This window comes from Schistocerca piceifrons, chromosome 7, assembly GCF_021461385.2.
Source record: "Schistocerca piceifrons isolate TAMUIC-IGC-003096 chromosome 7, iqSchPice1.1, whole genome shotgun sequence".
Lineage (NCBI taxonomy): Eukaryota > Metazoa > Arthropoda > Insecta > Orthoptera > Acrididae > Schistocerca > Schistocerca piceifrons.
The window spans coordinates 270,780,340-270,804,890 of NC_060144.1; the positions used below are offsets into that span (position 1 = coordinate 270,780,340).

The following is a 24,551-nucleotide window of genomic DNA, read 5'->3' on the forward strand; positions in this document are numbered from 1 at the left end:
AACCATGATAAAATTATGAAACAGAGAATGAAAAGATGATGTTCTACAAGTCAGACTGTGAAATGTTGGAAGTTTGAATGTGATAGGGAAGCTACAAAATCTGAAAAGGAAAATGGAAAGGCTCAATCTACACGTGGTGGGAGTCAGTGGATTGAAATGGAAAAAGATAAGGATTACGGGCCAGATGAATATAAGTTAATATTAACAGCAGCATTAAATGGTATAATGGAGTAGAGTTTGCTATGAACAGAAATGCCCATCAGACTCAGAATGTGGACCTCTGCTTGCTGAACCTTTCTGGTAACTATTTCTGTCTGTCCAATTTCTGTGATTGCCCTTTTCAGAGATGTCCACTCCTCTTCAACCGAATTGCCTGCAGCTTTAGGTGGCACAAATATTTCATCCAAAAATTTCAAATGGTAATCATGTTAAATGTATTCGACAAAAATAACTAAAATATCACTATCAAAATTTCTGAATGTAATTCCCCCTTTTTCATTTAAAATACTCAAAGGAAATTCCACACCTGTTTAGTGCTCATGGTTACATTTTCAACAGGATGTAACTGACTTGCTTATTTACAAGTGAGAAACAGGATCGTTGGGCAAGACAAATTTCATCTCACCAAAGAGCGTTGAGCCCCCAGGGGGGGAGTGGCAAAAGATTCCGGAATAGTTCCCCATACCAATCTCCGGGAGCGGGCTTCTAATGGAGAGGTAACCATGATGAAATTATTAAACAGAGAATGAAAAGATGATGTTCTACAAGTCAGACTGTGGAATGTTGGAAGTTTCAGTCTGAAGCTCGGGTGCAAATGCCTACATAAATATACATTGTGAGGATTGGACAAAAGTTTCATTAGTCTCCAATGAAGGAAACTCTGAAGAGGGTTTTGAATCTAAATGTGAAAATAAACACATTTCTACTTACCATAAAGTGGCAATCTGTGACTGAATTTTCCCATTCAACATCTCTTAAAACACAAATAATTATCTGGTAATGTATTGAAAAATTTCAAACTCAGCAAACTTTTTTAAAAATTTTTCTTTTTTACTTCATACCTGAGAATTCTAGCATCTGCTGTCAAACCAGCTATCGAAATGCCAACATGAGAATCGATTGGAATAATCTTTTTCTGATGAGCAGAGAGTTCAGATGATGCTCGTTTCAGAGCAATAAGCACAGCATGTGTTCTATTTTTTAATCCTACTGTAGCTGAGCCCAGTTTCACAGCTTCCATAGCATATTCCACTTGATGTAAACGACCTTGAGGACTCCAGACAGTGACATCACTGTCGTATTGGTTTCTGAACTGTAAACAGAATTATTACTATTATGCTTATGCTAGACAAATTACAATACAGAGAGATGTTAGGTGATTGTGGAAACAAAACTTTTCACTATGCTAATAGTACTGGGTGCCATTGCGGTTGTTCACAAGGAGCTATAGTAAAGATGAGTTAATAAGAGTGTGTGTGTGTGTGCGTGTGTGTGTGTGTGTGTGTGTGTGTGTGTGTGTGTGCGCCGCGCGCGTGCGTGGGCGCGCTCACAAATGGGGAAACTGGGGGTCAACAGGTTAGAAAATACAAGTTCTGAGAGGTGATAAAAGAAAACAAGTGAACTGAATAGAGGGGAAAAAGAGAAAGTAAAAAAAAATAGATAAAATAATGTCCAAACAATGAAGATACTATACAAGATATTTTAGTTTCTCAGATTTTAATGGTTTACTGTAACACTATTTATTCAAACTATAAAATCTAAATCAAAGGATGGATTATACTGGATAAAAAGCTAAAGTACAGCAGGAACAGTGTATCAATACTTACATTCAAGACAGAAAGTACTGAAATTAGAATGCAGTAAGCATCAGTTAAAAAGTTTACAAAATGCACTTACCTAATGACTTGTAGGAAATAAAAATGAACCATTTCCTACCTTACAGCACGAGATCTTCATAAAAAGTAAAATGAAATATTATTGTCTTCTGACTCAGCATCAATGGGAGTTACTACAAACAGCAACACTTAATCACAAACCTACAAAAACACTGCTTGGCATTAACTTGAAACGCAACTGTTAAAACCAGTGAAAGATGTACTTTGTCATGTGCTTACAAATGCACACCAAGAACTGTGATATTTTACAGATACATCTCCCATTTTGATAATTTCGCCCAAACTATAGTAGAAAAAGCTGTTTTTTGAAATTTCCATCAATATAATGCCCTACGAAGGACATTTCTCAAACAATAAAATAATTTTTAATGGTTAAAATTGTAGAAGGATAGTAACTTACTAGGTTGATGCCTAAGTTTACAGGATTTTTGTTTTGCATTTTGGTATCCTGATTGCTATGGCCTTATTTATCAAGCGTAATTTTTTATTTGTAGTTCACTATTGCTACCCAAGTTTAGGATTGTACTTTTGTCATTTTGAGATACTGAGTGGAGCTATGGATGCTAGAAAATGGAATGCCAAATGGAGAAATCTAAACATTTTCAACATATTCTTCTGTTTGAGTTCAACAGTGGGATGGCAGCACTGGAGGCAGCCAGAAACATTTGTGCCATATATGACGATAATGCCACTGGACAGAGCACGACAAAAAAACGGTTTTCTCATTTTAAGCAGAATCGTTTTGACATTAGCGACTCTCCGCATTCAGGATCACCTATGGGGTTTGACAAAGATCATTTCAACCCATTAATCCAAAATGATACAAATCAGTGTACTCGAGAACTGGAAAATGTGATGAACTGTCATCATTCGACCATAATGTGACATCTACATGCAAAGAGGAAGGTCCAAAAATTGGGTGGATGGGTATTGCAAGCCCCAAGCCGAAATCACAAAAATCAGTGGGTTGGCACACGTGCATCTCTGCATGCTTGCCATCAATTGGCTCATGAACAACGCCAGCCATTCCTATTCTGTATTGTCACTGGTGATGAGAAATGGTGTCTTTATGCTAACGTCAGGTAAAAGAAAGAGTGGTTGAGCCCACACAAACCAGCAAATCCCTGTAGAAACACACACACACACACACACACACACACACACACACAAAGATGGATCTGGTGGAACAGCAATGGTGTGATGTACTACAAATTGCTTCCCCGAAGTGTAACCATCACTGCTGACATTTATTGTCAACAACTGAGACATCTTGCAGATGCAGTCCAAGAACAATGACCAGGAAGACTGTGAAGTCATGTTACTCCACAGTAATGCCCACCAGTGTTCTGCTAGACTGATAATAAACACTATACAGGAGTTGGGTTGGGAAGTCATTCCGTTTGCACCTTATTCACATGATCTTGTGCGCCCAGATTTTCCACTCTCTTAACAATGTTCAAGAAACTTTCTTTCTAGATGAAAATTCATTCTGAACGTGACTTGATGAGTTCTTCACCTCAAAACCAAGTGATTTCTACATAGCTGAATCAAAAAGTTACCCCAGCAATGGCAGACTGTTGTAAATAGAGAAGAAGAATATATTATTTATGACTTAAGTCTCTTATGTGTAAGCGTTGTGTTTATTAAACTTAAGGAAAAACACTACGAACTTGCGTAGTGTAACACAATACATTCTGACACCACAATTTTTAGTACTGCTTTTCCATCTACCCCCATCCCCTCCTCATACCCCAATCTTCATACTGCTACTAACAGCTTTACTCTGTCCTCACCACATCCCAGCATACTCCCACAATAAGCATTACATCTTCCCCACTGCTACTCTTATATCCCTCCCCCTCCCCACCCATGCTGCCTCCTTATCCTCACCACCCACGCCAGATTGCTTCTCCCACCAGGCACAGTTGCAGTCCATATCTGGCCACAGCGGCAGGTGATTGTGATCATGTATGAGTTATGCCTGTGTGAATGTGTGTGTGTTTTCTACTTCAGAAGAAAGCTTAAATGTACAGCAAGTCTTTCCGTAGTACCCACCTGCGACACTCAGCTTCTTTTCTAAATAGTGATTTGTATTTCATCCACTACACACTCTTCCTTCAGGGGAGGATAAACTTAGTATTTGGAGATTTTTAGAGGATGGTTAAAGAGGGGGAGGTAGAGTGATCATAGCCTACTTAAATATCCTAATTAAAATACTACCATCTCGGCAGAAGCAATGTCTGATAAAAAATGTGCATAACAAGAGGGAGGTCCTATTAGAAAGCCTTCCCAGACCCTTAAACATCTCAATACCAAATGAAAAGGTTGCAGTAAGGAAGGAACAACATTAGAACAGTTTCTTGTGCACTTTCAAGTGGTTAACAAACATGTTTCCAGTATTAAGTTTCGTTCTTGCAACCCTGCTCTTTTAACTAACACTTGATTCTGTATTCATGCAATATACTTTACTTAAGATGCCTACTATCTTGGACATCTACTTCGTTAGAAGCTTGTTACTTGTATCCTTCTAATCCGGAAAGAATTTCAGAGCAAGTATTTCAAATTTCTGGCATGGTTGCAACTGATGAGGCAGGCAGGTATGATGGAGGTAAGTTCAAGAGCAGAGGATGTGCTCTAGGCTGTTCTCAGACAAGACAGACAACAGCACACTTGAAGCAGAGATTGAGAATGGCCCGATGCCAAGAACTTCCTTCGAAGACATTACCCCTGTGCCTACCTTGTATCCATTATCATCTAAGTGCAGAAAGAAAACAGCTGAATTTCTCACAGAACACAGTCAAACTGAAGGGGCAAGAGCTAGGTCACTAAAAATTAAGTCTATAGGCAAAAAATCCACTGCAAGGCAATCCAGAATTAGCTAACCAGGCAGGTCACAAAATTAGAGATTACTGTGCTCAGTGTGCCATGAACTACTATGATAAAAATGGACCACAGGTAGACTGGATTCAGTGTGTCATGTGCAGAAAGTGAATGCATAACACCTGTACAGAAGAAGCAAATGTGTGCAATAACTGTGTAAAAAAGCTCTGATTTGATGTGGAAGCAATCATGTTATTTGCTAGTTTCCCAAATCCATTTACAAGTTTATTTCATGTTTCCACTTTGTAATCTATTAAATTTGCTTTCCAAATTAGGCATATGTATATTTAGCTACACCGCATCATAAAACCACAAAAGTACAAAAGTAACACTGGAGTCTGCTTTTGATATAACTTCCACCTCACCCCAAAGATAGGGGTGAGGTGCCTGAACTACACTATTCACAAAAAAATTTCAAAACGCATATAATTCCTAATCATAGCGTAATACCAGCTGGCCTGTACACAGAAAAAGCTCCTCAGTGAATACCGACTGCTCCTCCCTAGATGTTCTTCCGTCTCCTAGTGAGGACAGGTTTTACTTTTACCTGCAAATCTGCATCGGGGATCATCAAAGTGAATGGTGAGCAAGAAAGCCCTTCTCTAACCAGTTGGCCAGTGACTTGGGACCCAGAGAAAGACAGCTGAGCAGGTAGAGGTCAGAGAGGTCATGATGAATAGTAGATATCACAGAGTGGCAAGAGTAATATCGATCAACAACCTGAAGACAGCTCATTGAGTTTTTACTGTCACCTGAGGTAAGACTGACCACCTCTTTTCAAACAATGGGAAATCCACGATGGGCTGTAACAATATTATGAGAAGGAAAGTTGCTACTCACCATATAGCAGAGATGCTGCTCTCTCTCTCTCTCTCTCTCTCTCACACACACACACACACACACACACACACACACACACACACACACAGGCGGAAACTTGCACACATGTCTGCAGTCTCAGAGAACTGAAACTACACTGCGAGCAGCAGCACCAGTGCATGATGGGAGTGGCGACTGGGTGGGGGTAAGGAGGAGGCTGGGGTGAGAATGGGGAGGGATAGTATGGTAGGAGTGGCGGACGGTGAAGTGTTGCGGTTTAGACGGAGGGTAGGAGAGAAGATGTGGAGGAGGGAGGGGGTAAGTAGCGGAAAGGAGAGAAATAAAAATAAAAGACTGGCTGTGTCGGTGAATTGACGGCTGTGTACTGCTGGAATGGGAACAGGGAGGGGGCTGGATGGGTGAGGACAGTGACTAGGGAAGGTTGAGGCCAGGAGGGTTACGGGAAAGTAGGATGTATTGCAGGGAAATTTCCCACCTGTGTAATTCAGAAAAGCTGGTGTTGGTGGGAAGGATCCATATGGCACAGGCTGTGAAGCAGTCATTGAGATGAGGGGTATCATGTTTGACAGCATGTTCAGCTACAGGATGGTCCACTTTTTTTTGGCCACAGTTTGTCAGTGGCAGTTCATGCGAACAGACAGCTTGTTGGTTGTCATGCCGACATAGAATGCAGCAAAGTGGTTGCAGCTTAGCTTGTAGATCACACGATGGTTTCACAGGTAGCCCTGCCCTTAATGTGATAGGTAATGTTAGTGACTGGACTGGAGTAGGTGGTGGTAGGAGAATGTATGGGACAGGTCTTGCATCTAGGTCTATTACAGGGGTATGAGCCATGAGGTAAGGGATTGGGAGAAGGTGTTGTGTAAGGATGGATGAGTATATTGTGTAGGTTTGGTGGACAGCAGAATACCACGTTAGGAGTGGTGGGAAGGATAGTGGGTAGGACGTTTCTCATTTCAGGGCATGACAAGAGGAGATCAAAACCCTGGCGGAAAATGTAATTCAGTTGCTCCAGTCCCGGATGATACTGAGTTATGAGGGGAATGCTCCTCTGTGGCCGGACTGTGGGACTTTGGGAGGTGGTGGGAGACAGGAAAGATAAGGCACGGGAGATTTGTTTCTGTACAAGGATGGGAAGATAATTACGGTCAGTGAAGGCTTCAGTGAGACCCTCTGTATATTTAGAGAGGGACTGCTCGTCACTGCAGATGCAACAACCATGGGTGGCTAGGCTGTATGGAAGGGACTTCTTGGTATGAAACGGATGGCAGCTGTCAAAGTGGAGGTATTGCTGGTGGTTAGTAGGTTTGATATGGACGGAGGTACTGGTGTAGCCATCTCTGAGGCAGAGGTCAAAATCTAGGAAGGTGGCTTGTTGGGTTGAGTAGGACCAGGTGAAGCAAATGGGGGAGAAGTTGTTGAGGTTCTGGAGGAATGTGAATAAGGTGTCCTCACCTTCAATCCAGATAGCAAAGATGTCATCAATGAATCTGAACCAGGTGAGGGGTTTGGGGTTCTGGGTTTTTAGGGAGGTTTCCTCTAGATGGCCCTTGAATAGGTTAGCATAGGATGGTGCCATGCGAGTGCCCATAGCCATACCGTGGATTTGTTTGTAGGTAATGCCTTCAAAGGAGAAGTAATTGTGGGTGAGGATATAGTTGGTCCTGGAGACTAGGAAGGAGGTGGTTGGTTTGGAATCCATAGGGCATCTGGAAAGGTAGTGTTTTATAGCAGTAAGGCCATGGGCATTAGGAATGTTAGTGTACAGGGAGGTGTCATCAATAGTGACGAGCATGGCACCAGGTGGTAAAGGGAGAGGAACTGTGGAGAGTCGGTCGAGAAAATGGTTGGTATCTTTTATATAGGAGGATAGGTTCAGGGTACTCTTCACCTGCAACTTCAAGTGAGGGCATGTACTGTAGATGTAACATACTGTTAACCCAAAATGCACACACAAACACAAAGCAAGTAGGAGTGGGGGGGGGGGGGGGGGATGGTACACATTGTTTACAAAAATAACCACTCCTATAGCTCTCCCTTGTGGCAGTTGTAACTGTGCAACTGAGGGGTGTTAAGAGTTTAAAACATGTCTCCTGGAAACAAACTACATACTGAAGTTTTCCTGAACTAGCAGTCTGTGTTCCCCCACATGTATCCTGAAGCCATTAATGTTCCTCTGTAGTATGGGGACCATCCTAGTGACACATTTTCTGTTTTCCTTTCCTGTTGTTCTGTGCGTTGGAAAGGATGTAGTGGAGGATGCAGCATTGGCAGTTCATTCAGGCAGACATTGAAATCCTTGCCATCTTAAGAATGGCCATTGTCTAATCCATCAGATATGACTGAGGCTGCATCATCTCACGGTTTCTTGGTTGGTTGGTTTTGGGGAAGGAGACCAGACAGCGTGGTCATCGGTCTCATCAGATTAGGGAAGGATTGGGAAGGAAGTCGGCCGTGCCCTTTCAGAGGAACCATCCCGGCATTTGCCTGGAGTGATTTAGGGAAATCACGGAAAACCTAAATCAGGATGGCCGGACGCGGGATTGAACCGTCGTCCTCCCGAATGCAAGTCCAGTGTCTAACCACTGCGCCACCCCGCTCGGTTTTACATGGTTTGTCTCAGATCTTTCTGACCTATCGTTTTTCAGTCTCTGCTTGGATTTGGAGGTAGGCCTGCCTTAACAGAAACATTTTATGCTTCTCTTTTGCTGCCTTTGGTGATGGTGTATTAGTGTTCTGATCAATATGTTCTGCTATCACCACAGTCTCTGACATATGCATACTACTTGGTTTTACTAGTGGCACAGTTTTACAGGTATATTTATAAATGCGGGTTGTCACACACTGATCAGATATCAGTGTCAGGTGCCAATACTAGCTTTGGTACAGACTGCTTCAATGATGAAGCGAATGACTTCAGAAAAAAATTATGACTCTGTGGCCTTAAATGTCTTCATTGCCCCCCCCCCCCCCCGATGAAACGCATTTCTAACTTCTGGACTTTTTTCTGTGAATATTGGACCTTCTCTGGGATCGACAGAAGCGCCCGATCGCACGCGTCGGCTTTGACCCGTGACGTAAGGGCGTTGTCGTGTGTGACGTCATGACGGCGCGGAGTTTGGTTTGAGTGTGGCTGTCTCCAGTTTTGTTTTATCTTATTTTATTTACTTTTCTGATCTGTTCGTTCTATCTTGTGATATTTTTTTTTTTAATTTAAAAACACTTGTTACTTATGTTTCCTCGAATTTCTGTTTTAGTTTATTATATTTATCTTTCTGATCTGTTCGTTCTATCCCGTGAGATATATTTTGTTTTTAAAAGACAAAAAACACTAATCAGCTACTGAAGCATCTTTATCTTCTGTGGGTTGCAGGGGTTACAACCCCTGGGGAGGTGGGTGGGTATTCATGCATGGCTGTCTTCACTTACACATTGTAGCTACGCAAGGCGTCTAAATTTGTTTATATTTAGTTTGCCCCCCACCCAAAACACCCCATTTCCTGTACTTGTCCCGTTAGCGTCATTAGGCTTCTTGTGGAAAGTGTGTGTGTGTGTGTGTGTGTTTTTCCGCCATATTTGTGACGTCATGGGTCAAAGAAGACGGGTGGGATCGGACGCTTCCGTATTTCCCTTCTCTGCTCCAAACAGGATTTTTAGGGAGCAATTAACACACATGGATGGCAAAATTCATGGAGTGCTTGAATATTTAACAGCTGAACTGGAACTTCCTCACATAGCCTGCCCTTCAAAACTCCTGGCAGTGTGAATCAAGTGCTAAAGTGTTCTATTTTGTTGGATACCAGGATATCTAGGAATCCAAGGAGTGATAAAATAGGCACAGTAAAGAAGCACGTAGGGAGTTCACACTGACAATGTGCTTCCCCACTGCTCAAAATCACTTCATAATAGAATAGTGCCTCACTACATAGGTGGAATAATGATCTAAAACTCATTAGCCTATACAAATAATCCATGCTTTTGAAATAAGCTGTCGCTCAAAAGGAATTAAATATCTTAATAAATATTAAGTGTAATGTAATGCATAATAATGCATGGCTACTGGCTTCAATATGACAACTCTGCAGGTTGCCGAGTTTATGATACAAAAATTTCAGGGGGGTCTGCTAACTGCACACATGCCAACGAGCTTACAATGAAATGACTTATGGCGGTATATTTCTACAAAGAAGAACGAGTGAACTCAAGCATGTGACAGTTCATTTTTTGTGGTATGCAACACAAACCGGTTTGTCGTTTCGTCTGTATTATTTACATAGGACCCTCTGTTACAAAACTTTAAGCAAATTCATTTCTAAATAATTTAACAAAGACTCTGATAACGTATGTAGCTACATGCCTAATAACACAGATTCCATATTTCAGGATTCTTCAGCGTCTTAGCAGTCTTTCGCTTTGAACTTCGTTGTAACACTTTTTTTTTTTTTTTTTTTTTTTTTTTTTTTTTTTTTTTTTTTTTTTTTTTTGCACACCCAAAAACATCTCCCTATTATGTGTGTGTGTTTCGTTTCTACGTGTATGGTACTTTTCCCCGGCGAACACCAACATTGTCAGTTTTCTTTTTTGAACTACGATGAGTTTGTCCTGGATTTCACCTCAATGCAATACATAAGTAGTTCAATGTCTAGTACTCCTTGCCAATGACTTTCCGAGATCCAGTCTTCAAATTGTCACAGTCATTCTAATCTGTTACATACGACAATAAAAACGATGTGCAGTTTCAACTCTTACATTAAGTACGAAAGAAATAAATCTTCATTGATGACTACACCAGATTGTTACTCAAAATATATACCTACCATCATCGCTAGACCGTTTTTCTTAACACCACAGCACAAGAAAACAATTCACTCAACGCATCCAGCAGCACACTGCAACACCAACGATGACTCCAAAAAACGAATACTATCCAAAGATTCTGGAGGGTAAAAGCAGTGGGTGCACCACGGTGTACTTTGCCAAGTTTTTTATTGTGCTTCCTGGTATCACTGATGTGTGTCTATCTACATACTTGCATAACGAAAATGTCGGTGGATGCGATTTGTTATAAAGTAATGCTACTATTGGAGCCATAGCCTACTGTGTGAAGTCGATTGAAGTGGGCTCCATGGTGAGGATCACTGCTATCAACAACGCCTAATAACTTTGGCTGGCTGTCAATAAAGCAAAGATTGCACGTGTTAGTATTTGTATACACTGTGCACTGTGCAGAAATGTTTTGAATTGGTTAAGAAAAATGCATCCATAGGTTCTTCAACACAAATAACTTGCTTAGCAAGGCGTATCTCGCTGAAGCGTCAGAATCATAGCTACCAGTTGTAAATTACGACAGTGTTTTGAGAATTGCTGATTGGAAATAAATCGCATAACATTTTTAGACAGGCTAATATTTGTTATTTTAGGCAAGATGTGGAACTTGAGAAATTTGACCCCACCACCAAATTTCACCTACAGATGCCGAGCTATAGGTAAGAATAAGCCATAAATAAAATCGTTTTGACATTTGCCAAACATAATTTGTATATACAAAGAATATTACGACAATTTTCCTACTTAGAGTCGTTTAAGCCCATGAAATGAAAATTTCGACATCATGTCAGTGCGCTAAACGACAGTTTTACTTTCAGAGTTACTTTTTTGCAAACAATAATCTTGTTAATTATCCGTGATATTGTTCGATTACAGAGTTCCAGTGTTAGATGTACAACACCGATGCCATAGTGCGATGTCAGCTACTTACTGAATGTATACTATACAGTTCCGATTGAAATGAGGTTTGGGGGGGGGGGGGGGGTTCCTCTGAAGATTGTTTTTACTGTTATAAAGTAGTGGATTATTTCCGTGGCCCACGTAACCCGTGGCCCTTAACGAGTCCCCCTTTATGATCTTATGTTTCACTTTACATTACACATTTTACATAATTTTAACCACGGTCATTTAGCTAAATCATGGTTAGATGTTTTTGATGTTACAATAATTCATTATCACCTGCAAAATGTACCTGCACTCATTGCATGAATATCCACTTACAACTATGATATACTACTTTTTTTTTTCAGATGTAGCAACACTGAAAAAGGCCTGCTTGAGAGCAGTTGCTGTGTTGCAAGACCAAAAGCAGTTGCATTCTGAAGCTGCTCTGCTGTCTCGATTTATTTATACCATGAAGACTAAATTTCGATCTGATAAAGGCTTTGATATCTTGGGAAAGGTGATTTTCTTATAATCCTAATTATCCGTTTTTTGTGGGTTCTTTTACTTTTTGGTTTCTTTTAATTTTTCTTGTTGTATTACTTTTCCTATTTTCCCTTCCTTCTTAAAATTTTTATGTAAGCTGGAGTTATATCTCATCGGTAGATGCATTTATTTATTTTCATTTTGCTTTTGTCTAATGTATGATAATTTGCTATGATGAATTTTGTATGTGGTTTGACACCAACTTTTATTTGCTGGGTAAAATCCGAAAAACAGAGTACATCACACACAGTAAACATCATCCACTATAGGCTGCATTTATCATATTCAAAGAGTTTAGAGATTCCGTCACCAGTTCTTACATATTGTGTTCCAATGCTAATATATGTTAAGAATTCTATAACAACAATTCTGAATAGCAGACAATGGTAATAAAATCAGGACAAACTTTGGTGCAGTTACCTTGGAAGTTAGATGGAGATAGGCTGGTGACTTAGGTGTCTGCCACTCTACAGTCGTAACTTTATTGACAGAAGCTCGTTTCAAGTTTTACACTCAGGAACTGCTGGTAGTGACTTGTGGAATAAATGTGTGTGGCAATAACTAAGACTTGCTTCTAGAAACTTCCTGTGATGGGTTGATTAAATCTGTAGCTTTTTCCATCAAAGATACCATACACCAATTTCCCCCTGCCCTTAACCAGCCCAGCTCTGATGCCTGCATCGTGAGGGAAATGTACAAGTGAAGTTATCATTATAGGTAGCTGTGAGCCCCTGAGTAGTTGTCAGTAAAAATGCAACCCCCCCCCCCCCTTTTTCTGTTCCACAATGACATCGATGAAGATGGTGATTATTATCCCATAAGACTCGGGAATGACCACTCTTATCTCATTCTGACTTATTGTCAGAAATGTGATATCCCATATGGCATTTAACTGGTAACATAAAGAGAAATGTCGGGGTATCTCCGTTACACCCTTTCATAACCCTTTTCTGTTTTCCTTTACAGGCTGCAATTTGAGGCTTGCTGTAATGGTTTGGGCTTAACCTTGGCACCATTGTAGGGGACCCTTATGAATGTTTGTTGCATCTATTTGTCCACCAGGAAGCACCTGATGTAGTGGGAATAAATGCCAAGTTTGTATCCTAAAGGTAACTGCAGTGACATGTCTCAGGGCTTGCAGGCTAGTGGGACGGAAGTAGGTGTCACAGTTATAGTTATGCAAATAAAGATCCATATTCACAGCTGCTGTTTGATTTTTCTCTTAAAATATAGCTTGTGTTGCAAATAGAGATAACTGTGGTGTTTTATCTTTTACAAGGGTGAATTAAAACCTCCATAAGTCTGTTTGGAATTTGGTCACTATGTGAATAAGAACAACAGCAGTAGCCAGAGCAACTGAATGTGTTTGCACAACATCAAGGGAATGCAGGCGTATAGTATGATAATAGCTGGAATTGCCCCACAGGGTAGCAGATTCCATGGGAAGGGCATTGACTGGGTATGGCCCCACATCTGCTATGGACGCTGTGAGAGAAAATGCAAGGTGGAAGCATCAGTTCAGTTAGAAATGAGACAGTCATTCTGTAGGGATCCAGTGCACGTCAGGCCTTGGGTTAGGACTTGGGAATTGCTCTGGCCTTACCATTCAAGTTTTACCCTTTGCATACCTCCTCCATGGGAATTTTGTGGTTTGTACTGAGAAGAATCTTGTACCTACTCAGTTCAACAGTAATGGTTGTTAACCAACTCTTACATTTTTGCTCACTTCCATGTCCAAGTTCCATTATTCCTTGAAAATATTCAATTAGCCAGCACAACTGATAGTTAACTGAACAGACCTTCCTCTATATAACCACTCATTGGCTGCAACACCATATTAATGATGATTAGCACACCTGAATTCAATTTAAACATAATTAATTTATCACATTTTCCACCTATAGGAATTTGACTTTTGGAAAACCAATTGAAAAGAAATTAATTTTGAGCACTATTAGCAATGAATTTTCCACAAGAATTTAATTTCTCTAAAGAGTATTGCATTTCCTTCAGCTTTTTTTAGGAGCAAGTAATTTGTTTGTCGTATGTGGTTATGCTACATTTGTGCCATTTTTACCAAGTATGACATGCATCATGCCAGATGATAGATTTTACATGTACCAGGATTACATTTGAGACCCAGTTGCTGAAGAACAAGGAATAGTGACCTAAGATTATCTGTGTGTTTAACCCTGGTGACCCCTATTATAATAATATTATCATGGCAGATAATACACAATGGTATTTGTTGAAATGACTCTCAAAGGTAATGCAATTCTCATTTATAGTAAACATATGAACAACACAGCCATTTTTATATTCCCTATTCATTCAAAAGAAAATTGCTTAACATTAAAAATGTATTTTCCATTGTTGTACATTACATATCACTAATCAACAACTGAGAGAGGTTAGTGCTCTGGACTTGCACTCAGGAGGATGACAGTTCAAAATGGTTTCCGGCCATCGTGATTTAGGTTTTCTTCATTTTCCCTAAATTGCTTCAGGCAAGTCCCAGGATGGTTCCTTTGAAAGGGCATGGCTGACTTTCTTCCCCATACTTCCTTAATATAATGGGACCAATGACCTCTGTTTGGTCCCTCCCCCCCAAACCAACCAATCAACAAACAACTTCCTTTCCTCAAGATACAAACTGGAACTACCTCTAGATCACAATTCTCTCAACTTCCTCTTCTCTTTTTCTTCACGTTTTTGTTGTTGGCTGGCACCAAGGAATTACAGACTCTTACATGCCATAATGCCACTCTCTACAGAGCTATTATAGCTGCACCACAGCCAACAATATTACTCTGAGGTACCCTCACACCAGATGTGATGTTCACTATGCATGCAAGACGTGTGTTATCCTAAGTACCCTTTGAATACTCCTAAGTCCCCTTTGAATACATAAAGCAAGTAAGAAAATGCATTTTTGACAGACTTAATCAGACAGCTCATCCCTTCAATAAATATTAATTTCTTTGTTGGGTCCACATAGACTGTTGCTTAACAGTAAGGAATCATGAGAGACACATGCCAACCCGGTTGTGGGAGGCACAAATCACTACATATTATGCTCTCTTTTTTTGAAAAGAACTTTACACCTCGTAATTTCAAGAATATTTTTTTCTGGCAATTTGTAGTACGTCATTCAGTTAGAGCTTGCACATTCACAAATGATATAAATACACCACAGAAATAGAGGATGCCACTAGTACTGTGGTCTTCAGGCCAACCTTTGAATCAATAGAAGAAAAAAAGGCTAGGCAGAAATAATAAATCATGCCAGCAGAAAGGCAGTCTAGATTGTCGATTGTATTGGTGTGTGACACAAAGTACACAGCATCCTAAATTCACTAAGCAAATGCAGAGAAATAATCCAAACTGTATATACAACCTCAGTTGACACTCAACTACGGTGCAGCTCTCATAGTGTAATTCCATATATCTGGCTTCAGCAGTGTTGCTGTAGGTATCTATGCTGACTAAAGACACTGAAGCATCCTTGTTGATCTAGAACTAGACAATATAATAATTTCTTCTACCTGAGTATTTCTTCACAGTAACTACTCCTTTCTTCACTTCATTTTAGTTTTCTACATCTTTCATTTTCTGGCTTGTCTATTTTTTGCCGTCCCATTCCCATCCCTGTTGTGTATAACGCATTTAGCTTTTCACTCTTATTAACTCATGCAAGACATTTTTTCAGTAATCTCTATCTCGTGTATTACCCTGTCTTCCACCCATAAGCTCTCAGGTTTACAAATCTCATCCGGTGCACTCCCTGACAATCAGTCTTTGCTTCTCATCCCATCCAGTATGCCTCCCCTGACCCACAGTTCAGGGTGACTTTTCCGAAATATACCCATTCTCCTAAACCTCTCCAATCTTTTTCCTTCACCCACCCTCCTTCTCCTTCAACCCTTCTGCCGGAAGGAGGAACCAGTGGCTTTGATAGCTTGCATAAGTATAACTTTCTTTTATGTGTGTGTTCTCCTGCCACTGCCAGGTGAGTAGATCTTTTTAATCTATCCAGATACATTATATACACTCCTGGAAATTGAAATAAGAACACCGTGAATTCATTGTCCCAGGAAGGGGAAACTTTATTGACACATTCCTGGGGTCAGATACATCACATGATCACACTGACAGAACCACAGGCACATAGACACAGGCAACAGAGCACGCACAATGTCGGCACTAGTACAGTGTATATCCACCTTTCGCAGCAATGCAGGCTGCTATTCTCCCATGGAGACGATCGTAGAGATGCTGGATGTAGTCCTGTGGAACGGCTTGCCATGCCATTTCCACCTGGCACCTCAGTTGGACCAGCGTTCGTGCTGGACGTGCAGACCGCGTGAGACGACGCTTCATCCAGTCCCAAACATGATCAATGGGGGACAGATCCGGAGATCTTGCTGGCCAGGGTAGTTGACTTACACCTTCTAGAGCACGTTGGGTGGCACGGGATACATGCGGACGTGCATTGTCCTGTTGGAACAGCAAGGTCCCTTGCCGGTCTAGGAATGGTAGAACGATGGGTTCGATGACGGTTTGGATGTACCGTGCACTATTCAGTGTCCCCTCGACGATCACCAGTGGTGTACGGCCAGTGTAGGAGATCGCTCCCCACACCATGATGCCGGGTGTTGGCCCTGTGTGCCTCGGTCGTATGCAGTCCTGATTGTGGCGCTCACCTGCACGGCGCCAAACACGCATACGACCATCATTGGCACCAAAGCAGAAGCGACTCTCATCGCTGAAGACGACACGTCTCCATTCGTCCCTCCATTCACGCCTGTCGCGACACCACTGGAGGCGGGCTGCACGATGTTGGGGTGTGAGCGGAAGACGGCCTAACGGTGTGCGGGACCGTAGCCCAGCTTCATGGAGACGGTTGCGAATGGTCCTCGCCGATACCCCAGGAGCAACAGTGTCCCTAATTTGCTGGGAAGTGGCGGTGCGGTCCCCTACAGCACTGCGTAGGATCCTACGGTCTTGCCGTGCATCCGTGCGTCGCTGCGGTCTGGTCCCAGGTCGACAGGCACGTGCACCTTCCGCCGACCACTGGCGACAACATCGATGTACTGTGGAGACCTCACGCCCCACGTGTTGAGCAATTCGGCGGTACATCCACCCGGCCTCCCGCATGCCCACTATACGCCCTCGCTCAAAGTCCGTCAACTGCACATACGGTTCACGTCCACGCTGTCACGGCATGCTACCAGTGTTAAAGACTGCGATGGAGCTCCGTATGCCACGGCAAACTGGCTGACACTGACGGTGGCGGTGCACAAATGCTGCGCAGCTAGCGCCATTCGACGGCCAACACCGCGGTTCCTGGTGTGTCCGCTGTGCCGTGCGTGTGATCATCGCTTGTACAGCCCTCTCGCAGTGTCTGGAGCAAGTATGGTGGGTCTGACACACCGGTGTCAATGTGTTCTTTTTTCCATTTCCAGGAGTGTAGAACTGGACAATGTTATTTAAAAAGTGCAACATAATTAAAATGTTTCATGGTATGGACACATCAAGGTGATGAGCTGTCACAGAGATTTTTGCTCCATCCTTTTGATTTTCTGGCCCTGTGTGTGTGTGTGTGTGTGTGTGTGTGTGTGTGTGTGTGTGAGAGAGAGAGAGAGAGAGAGAGAGAGATTGGTGTGCAATGGCATGGTTCACAAATTATGTGGAGCCAAATTTATCTTCCATCTACATCCACACAAACACCCACAAGCCACCGTATGGTGCATGAGGAAGGGTAGTCTGTACCACTAATTGTAATCTGCCCACCTGTTCACTCACAATAGAGCACAGGAAAAATGACTGTCTGTATGCCTCCATATGAGCCCTCATTTCTCGTATCTTATCTTTGCGGTCCTTATACATGATGTACATTGGCAGCAGTAGAATTGTTCTGCAGTCAGCTTAAATGCCAGTTCCCTGAATTTTCTCAATGGTGTTTCCCAAAAAGAATGTTGCCTTCCCTCCAGGAATTCCCACTTAACTTCCCAAAGCATCTCTGTAACACTTACATGTTGTTCAGACCTACCAGCAACAAATCTATCAGCCCGCTGCTGAATTGCTTCGATCTCTCCCTTCAGTCCTATCTTGTATGAATCCCAAACACTCAAGCAGTACTTAAGAATAGATCACACCAGCATCCTATATGCGGTCTCCTTTACAGGTGAACCACTCTTTCCTAAAATTCCCCCAATAAACCAAAGTTGACCATTTGCCTTCCCATCCCCAGTTTTCACATGCTCATTCCACCTCATATTGCTTTGCAACATTACGCCCAGATATTTAAACGACTTGACTCTGTCAAGCAGGCCAGTAGTAATACTGTATCTGAATATTACATGTTTATCCATCCTACTTGTCCGCATTAATTTACATTTTTCCACATTTAGGGTTAGCTGTCATTCATCATACTAACAGGAAATTTTGTCTAAGTCGTCTTGTATCTTCCTACAGTCACTCAACTTCAACGCCTTACTGTACACCACAGCATCATCAGCAAAAGAACTGCAGATTGCTGCCCACCTCATCTGTCAAATCATTAATGTATCTTGGAAACAACAGGGGTCCTATCACACTTCCCTGAGGCACTCCTGAGGATACTCATGTCTCTGATGATGAACACTTGCTGTCAAAGACAACATTCTGGGTTCTATTATTTTAGAAATCTCCAAGCCACTCACATGTCTGTGAACTTATTCCATATCCTTGTCCCTGTGTGGAGTGTTTTTTAAAATTGTTTTGCTGAAGAGCCAGGAATAGACTGCTGTATTACCTACTTGAGTTTCGTTACTGATTGTCATTGGCTAATAGAGGCAATAGCTTATTGCAGTAGATTCTTGACATAATAGACAAAGAATGTCATTATAGACAAAGAAGACTGTCATAAATAAATGCTATGTCAGGCTTAATAAGTGACACTATGGAGGTTAAAAGGCTTGTGATTCTAGAGCTTGGAAACTGGCTACAGAAAAGGCAAGGCATTGTAAGCATTCTTAATTGAATTTAATTTTCATGTTAATCTTTGTATGTTTCACTTTCATCCTTATGTACCTGATTACAGTTTGCCACCCCGGCTAGGCATAAATTTAGCAAGAATAGGCATTGCCTGTAGGGGGAGTGTCTGTTGAAGATAAAAGTTTTAAAACTGCATCAAGTTGCACTTTATATTTTTTATTTACAAGTTTTTCTCTTCAAGTGAATGAGAGCACCATCGGAATATAGACTGTAAACGATACAAATTGAGAGAATACAGAAAACTTACATTGACATCACGTAAAGTACATATCCTGTTTCTAATATGGTGACTTACATTAAAGCTGAAGACAGCATTAAAGATTGCATTTTAAGTTGGCTGACAGCTCTAAAGATTAACATGGCAGTGCTGTAGTACTTAAGCTACATTTAAGGGCACCACACCCATGTTATTTAGGCAAGTATTTGACCCATTTCTGAAAAAACTATTTGATGCAGGACTTTAATATTTTTACTGTGGGTTACATGATGCTAATAGAGTCAACTGTACTAAAATCTACTTTATCCATTTTATACTTTTTAAGAAATACTTTTTTAAATTTATGGACAAAAAATATTAAGTTTTTTCTGCAGAAAATATTTTTTTGTGGACTTTCTAATGGGGGAATATTAATGAATGCAGTACCAGAGGTGGCTTTTTATGTTATTCAGAGTCTCTGAAAATTTCATTCATTTATTGATGATAGTTTCTGATATAATGGGGCACAAGTACTGAAAATTTTAGTTTGAGGGAAATTGACTTTAAAGAAAAAAATTTTGATGTTTGTTACTTACAGTTAATTAAAACTGTCCTGCTGCATATGATAGCCCTTCTTTGGCCTCTCTTTTTCACCTTCCTGGATGTTTGCCTTGCTTTATTGGCCATATTAGATGCACACCTGTCTGCATTGGCTATCCTCATTTTATCATATGGTTGCAGCCCAGTGATCATATTTTCACCAGGATTAATTCCCAGCTCTTTCAGTACCCAACACTTTCCAATATTACCACAATTGAATGTAATAACAGCATCATGAACTCATAGTTTCATTGTATGCATGCCTACAAATACAGTTTTAGGAAGGTGGTTCCAAATTATGCTGTTGAAACTTTCATTTGGGTTGTGTGTCTGCCCATGCAGATATTTCCTTAGAAGGTCAGGATGAGCCAAGTCTCTTAAAATAGGTTTAATTGCTGTAATAACAGCAGCAGGAAGAGAATGCTGGTGAGAATAAGATTCTCCAGTTGCCTGAGCCCTATTGTCTCCTGATGAACATAATCCATGACATGGCTTATCATCAGTAGAGGACTTACGGAAGAATATGGCCCAAACATCTCTCTTCATTGCCTCCAGATTTTCTTTATTTCTCCTAATTGCCTGCCCATGGTATACGTGCAAGTTTTCTATAACAACTACTCGCAATCATACTTGAACAAAACTAACCACATGTTTGAAAGCATGTTGTTTACAAACAGCAGAAACATAAGAGTACTGACCATTGCATTCCAAGGATAGTCAACACACTCAGAAGGGGGGGGGGGTATATAATAATAAAAAAAAAGGGGGGGTCGCATAAACATACGTGGTAGGAAAATGCTCTTTAAATGCTAAAAGAAAAATTTTTCAGCAAAATCCTTTTCTAAGTACTTAAATAAAACCTTAATGTATTGAAATATTATGAAAACTGAAAATGGATTCCCCCCCCCCCCCCCCCCCCCCAACTGAACCACGGTGTGGTCCCCTTAAAGTATGTTAGTAAATGATGACATTGACAGTGCCAAAGGTGAAATTGACTGTGCAACACTACTTGTAACATCGATGATATAGTATATCCAAAGATTATTTTACAACTACAGAAAACACATTTACATTTCAATCACCCTTTTTATGGGACTATGTACAGACACCTCTCATTTGTACATGTCTGCTTATCTTTCAAAAATTATGAGTACATCTGTAAAAATTAACATTTCTTTAAAAATAAATTATAAAATGTCTTTACAAAAATGCATTCAAAACTACAGCTTTTAAAAATATTTCTGTTACGATAATAAGGCAGGTATTATATTTTGGTTGCTTACCTATAGCACTTCATGAAATAATTGGAAGAACCCATGTAAATTAAACCTGTTTTGTGGATTTTTCTTCTTTCCTACAAAATTTCCAGTTCTTCCTAAACAGACCTATATTTACAGTGTGGATAATTTTCATACTGTTTTGAATTTCACCTAATCAATGTTTAGTTGTTCTCAAATATTCACCCAATGCTGTATGATTCGAATTTAGATTGCAGTGTTCCTTGTAATGTACTTTAGACACTCTTCCAGTTTGGCCAATGTACGTGCTCTGGCTATTTTGGCATTTCATTTTATATAATCCTGATTTACTGTATTTGTCCTTGTGTACATTCTCTTTGTGTATTAGTGCATGTCTAGTACGAAATACTACATTAACTTTCTGTCTTGCGAAACATCTCGCTATATGGTCTCTTATTGAACCTTTGGATGTGAATGTAATATATCTTTTCTTTTCTACTGTCTTGCCTGTACTATTGTTTTTCTTTCGATTAATATTTTTCTGAAGAAGAGAAATCTGTTAACATCGAGTGTAGATTTAAGTGTCAGGAAGTTGTTTCTGGAAGTATTTGTATGGAGTGTAGCCATGTATGGAAGTGAAACATGGACGATAAATAGTTTGGACAAGAAGAGAATAGAAGCTTTTGAAATGTGGTGCTACAGAAGAATGCTGAAGATAAGGTGGGTAGATCACGTAACTAATGAGGAGGTATTGAATAGGATTGGGGAGAAGAGAAGTTTGTGGCACAACTTGACTAGAAGAAGGGATCGGTTGGTAGGACATGTTTTGAGGCATCAAGGGATCACAAATTTAGCATTGGAGGGCAGCGTGGAGGGTAAAAATCGTAGAGGGAGACCAAGAGATCAATACACTAAGCAGATTCAGAAGGATGTAGGTTGCAATAGGTACTGGGAGATGAAGAAGCTTGCACAGGATAGAGTAGCATGGAGAGCTGCATCAAACCAGTCTCAGGACTGAAGACCACAACAACAACAACAATATTTTTCTTTATAGTATGGTACAATTTCATTATATCACATTCTTGGTAGTTGTTCTTGGGGAACTGTACACAGGTCCCTAGGGATGAAATTAAAACTAATGTAGATTAATATGAAAATTAAAGTTAATCGAGAATGCTTACAACGTGGCGTCATTCCAAGAGATGCAAGAGTTATAATCCAGAATGCATCTCACACCGTACAATGCATCATACGTAAAGCAGGGATGAGTTGGATAAAAGCAGAAATCAGAGACACACACAGAGTCAAACAACAACTTAATGTGCTTCTGCATGTCATATATTTTCAATTAGAAAGTTTGCTAATCCCAACACAGTGCAGTGCAGTGGAAAATGAAGTGTTAAGTAGATTGAAAATGCTGCACATAAATGTAGTGCTGTTCACTGTAAGAAGTTTTATAACTTGTCGCAACACACTACAGAGTGTCATAACTACTGACCCAGAAACACAAGTTAAATTCTTTTATATGCATATCAGTTTAACAATAAATGGCTAAACAAGAGTGACACAAATTTATTAGAGAAAGGACTTCAGCATAACTTGGAGCACAATTTATTGAAGAAAGACATTAAAGAAATAATTTTTGAGGTAAAAGTAGCTTGTTTTTGTGCCAGATTATACAAAACTGAAGAAATTAAATTAGCTTTAAAAAGAGAAAAGCCCTGCATAATGCACTAAATGCAAATACTTCCAATATACCACAGTAAAAACTTAAAATTAAAAATTGCTAGATTCAGGAGCTGGGGATAAAATCTGATGAGGGTAATATAGCAGTACTATTATATGAAGCCCGCCTGGTTAGCCGTGCAGTCTGACGCATGGCTTACTGGATTGGGAAGGAGCACCTGGTCCTCGGCAGTAATCCGCCTGGCGGATTTGTGTCGAGGTCCGGTGAGCCGGCCAGTCTGTGGATGGTTTTTAGGCGGTTTTCCATCTGCCTCAGCAAATACGGGCTGGTTCCTCTTATTCCACCTCAGCTACACTATGTCGGCAATTGCTGCGCAAACAAGTTCTCCACGTACGCGTACACCACCATTAATCTACCACGCAAACATAGGGGTTATACTCATCTATCTGGTGTGAGACGTTCCCTGAGGGGGGGGGGGGGGGGGTGTCCACTGGGGGCTGAACCGCACAATAACACTGAAAGTGTGGTTCGGTGTCGGGCGGCAGAGGGGTGAAGTGGATTGCAGTAGTCGATGTGGGATTGTGGACCGCTGCAGCTGGGCCAGAACCTCTCCGTCGTTTCTAGACCCCTGGTTAACATACAATACAATACAATTATATGAAAAAGATTACATTGACAAACCATTACTGTATTTCGAACAGAATGGCATAAACAAAATTAGTAAAGACCCACTCAATAAGTTCCAAAAGCGAACTAAAAATAAAAATTGATGTCTCTTTATTTTTGTTTAACCCATTAAAAAAAAGATTAAAGTTCATGAATCCAAGGCTTCCTATTGCAAGAGCTCCAATTATAATACGTCAAACTAACAACTCAATTAGAGTTATGAATAATAACGAATAAGTTCCCAATAGTAAACTAAATTACATACTTGATAAAAAAAAACTTAAAAAGTATGTACAAATTTGACAAATCTTTTAGCATTAAAAATATCATCCAAGAACCTAATGATGTAGTAAATATGAATATTCCAGAAGATGCCATTTTCACCTCTAGGAATATACTAACTCAATCAAATGCACACAAAAATTAAATTCACAGTTGAACATTAAACTGATAGTAGCATCAATTTTCTTGATTTATCAGTTAGTAGACTGAATGGGGAACATATTTTTAAAGTTTACAGGAAGCCTACATATTAATGTACAATTATTGGAAATATGCTCCTGGAAAATGAAAACCGAACACATTGACGCAAGTGAATAAGACCTGCCGCACTTGCACTGGACACCACGAGAGGGCGGAGCATGTGATGATCAAACATGCTGCATTGCAGACACACCAGGAACCGCATTATTGGCCGTGGAATGCTGCTAGCTGCAGAGCGGTTCGTCACTGCCAGAGCCAATGGCAGCCAGTTTGCTGTGGCATATGGAGCTCCATCTGTGTCTGAAATCCTGTTCGCATACTGCGACTGCGTGTAAGTGAACAGTCTGTGCAATCGATGGGATTTGATCGAGTGCATATAGTAGGCCTCAGGTGGCTGGGTGGACATTCCACAGAATTGCGCAACACATGGGGCATGAGGTCTCCACAGTGCACTGATGTTGTCACCAGTGGTCAGCAGAAGGTGCACGTCTGTTGATGGGGATCGGGACAGCAGTTATGCACAGATGCACGCCAAGTCTATTGCCTCCTATGAAGTGCCATACTGGACTGCATCGTCACTTCAGCAACAACTTATGGACACCGTTGCTCCAGGGCTATCAGCAAGAACCATTTGCAACCATCTCCATGAAGCAGGGCTATAGCCCCACATCTTCTGCTCGCACTGCAACATCACTCAGCCAATCTCCATTGGTGTCACGATAGGCGTTTATGGAAGGACAAATGGAGACATGTCGTTTTCAGTGATGAGAGTT

At 40.8% G+C, this 24,551-nt stretch overlaps 2 protein-coding genes and 1 long non-coding RNA gene across 3 annotated transcripts in view; 1 reads left to right on the forward strand and 2 right to left on the reverse strand.

The window, feature by feature from the left end:
- LOC124805115 (proteasome subunit alpha type-1) overlaps nt 1-10,589 on the reverse strand; it is a 42,630-nt gene extending 32,041 nt beyond the window's left edge. The window contains exons 1-2 of the mRNA XM_047265568.1: nt 10,433-10,589; nt 1,062-1,312 (exon numbers count right to left, since the gene is read on the reverse strand). Coding sequence (XP_047121524.1) covers nt 1,062-1,312; nt 10,433-10,438 — 257 coding nt within the window. The 5' untranslated portion in view covers nt 10,439-10,589. The remainder of the gene's footprint in view (nt 1-1,061; nt 1,313-10,432) is intronic.
- A 30-nt stretch (nt 10,590-10,619) lies between these two features.
- LOC124805114 overlaps nt 10,620-24,551 on the forward strand; it is a 79,895-nt gene continuing 65,963 nt past the window's right edge. The window contains exons 1-2 of the mRNA XM_047265566.1: nt 10,620-11,101; nt 11,693-11,844. Of these exons, the coding sequence (XP_047121522.1) occupies nt 11,041-11,101; nt 11,693-11,844 (213 nt within the window). The 5' untranslated portion in view covers nt 10,620-11,040. The remainder of the gene's footprint in view (nt 11,102-11,692; nt 11,845-24,551) is intronic.
- Nucleotides 23,131-24,551, reverse strand: part of LOC124805117 — a 188,482-nt gene continuing 187,061 nt past the window's right edge. The window contains exon 4 of the long non-coding RNA XR_007017396.1: nt 23,131-23,257. This is a non-coding gene — a long non-coding RNA (uncharacterized LOC124805117). The remainder of the gene's footprint in view (nt 23,258-24,551) is intronic.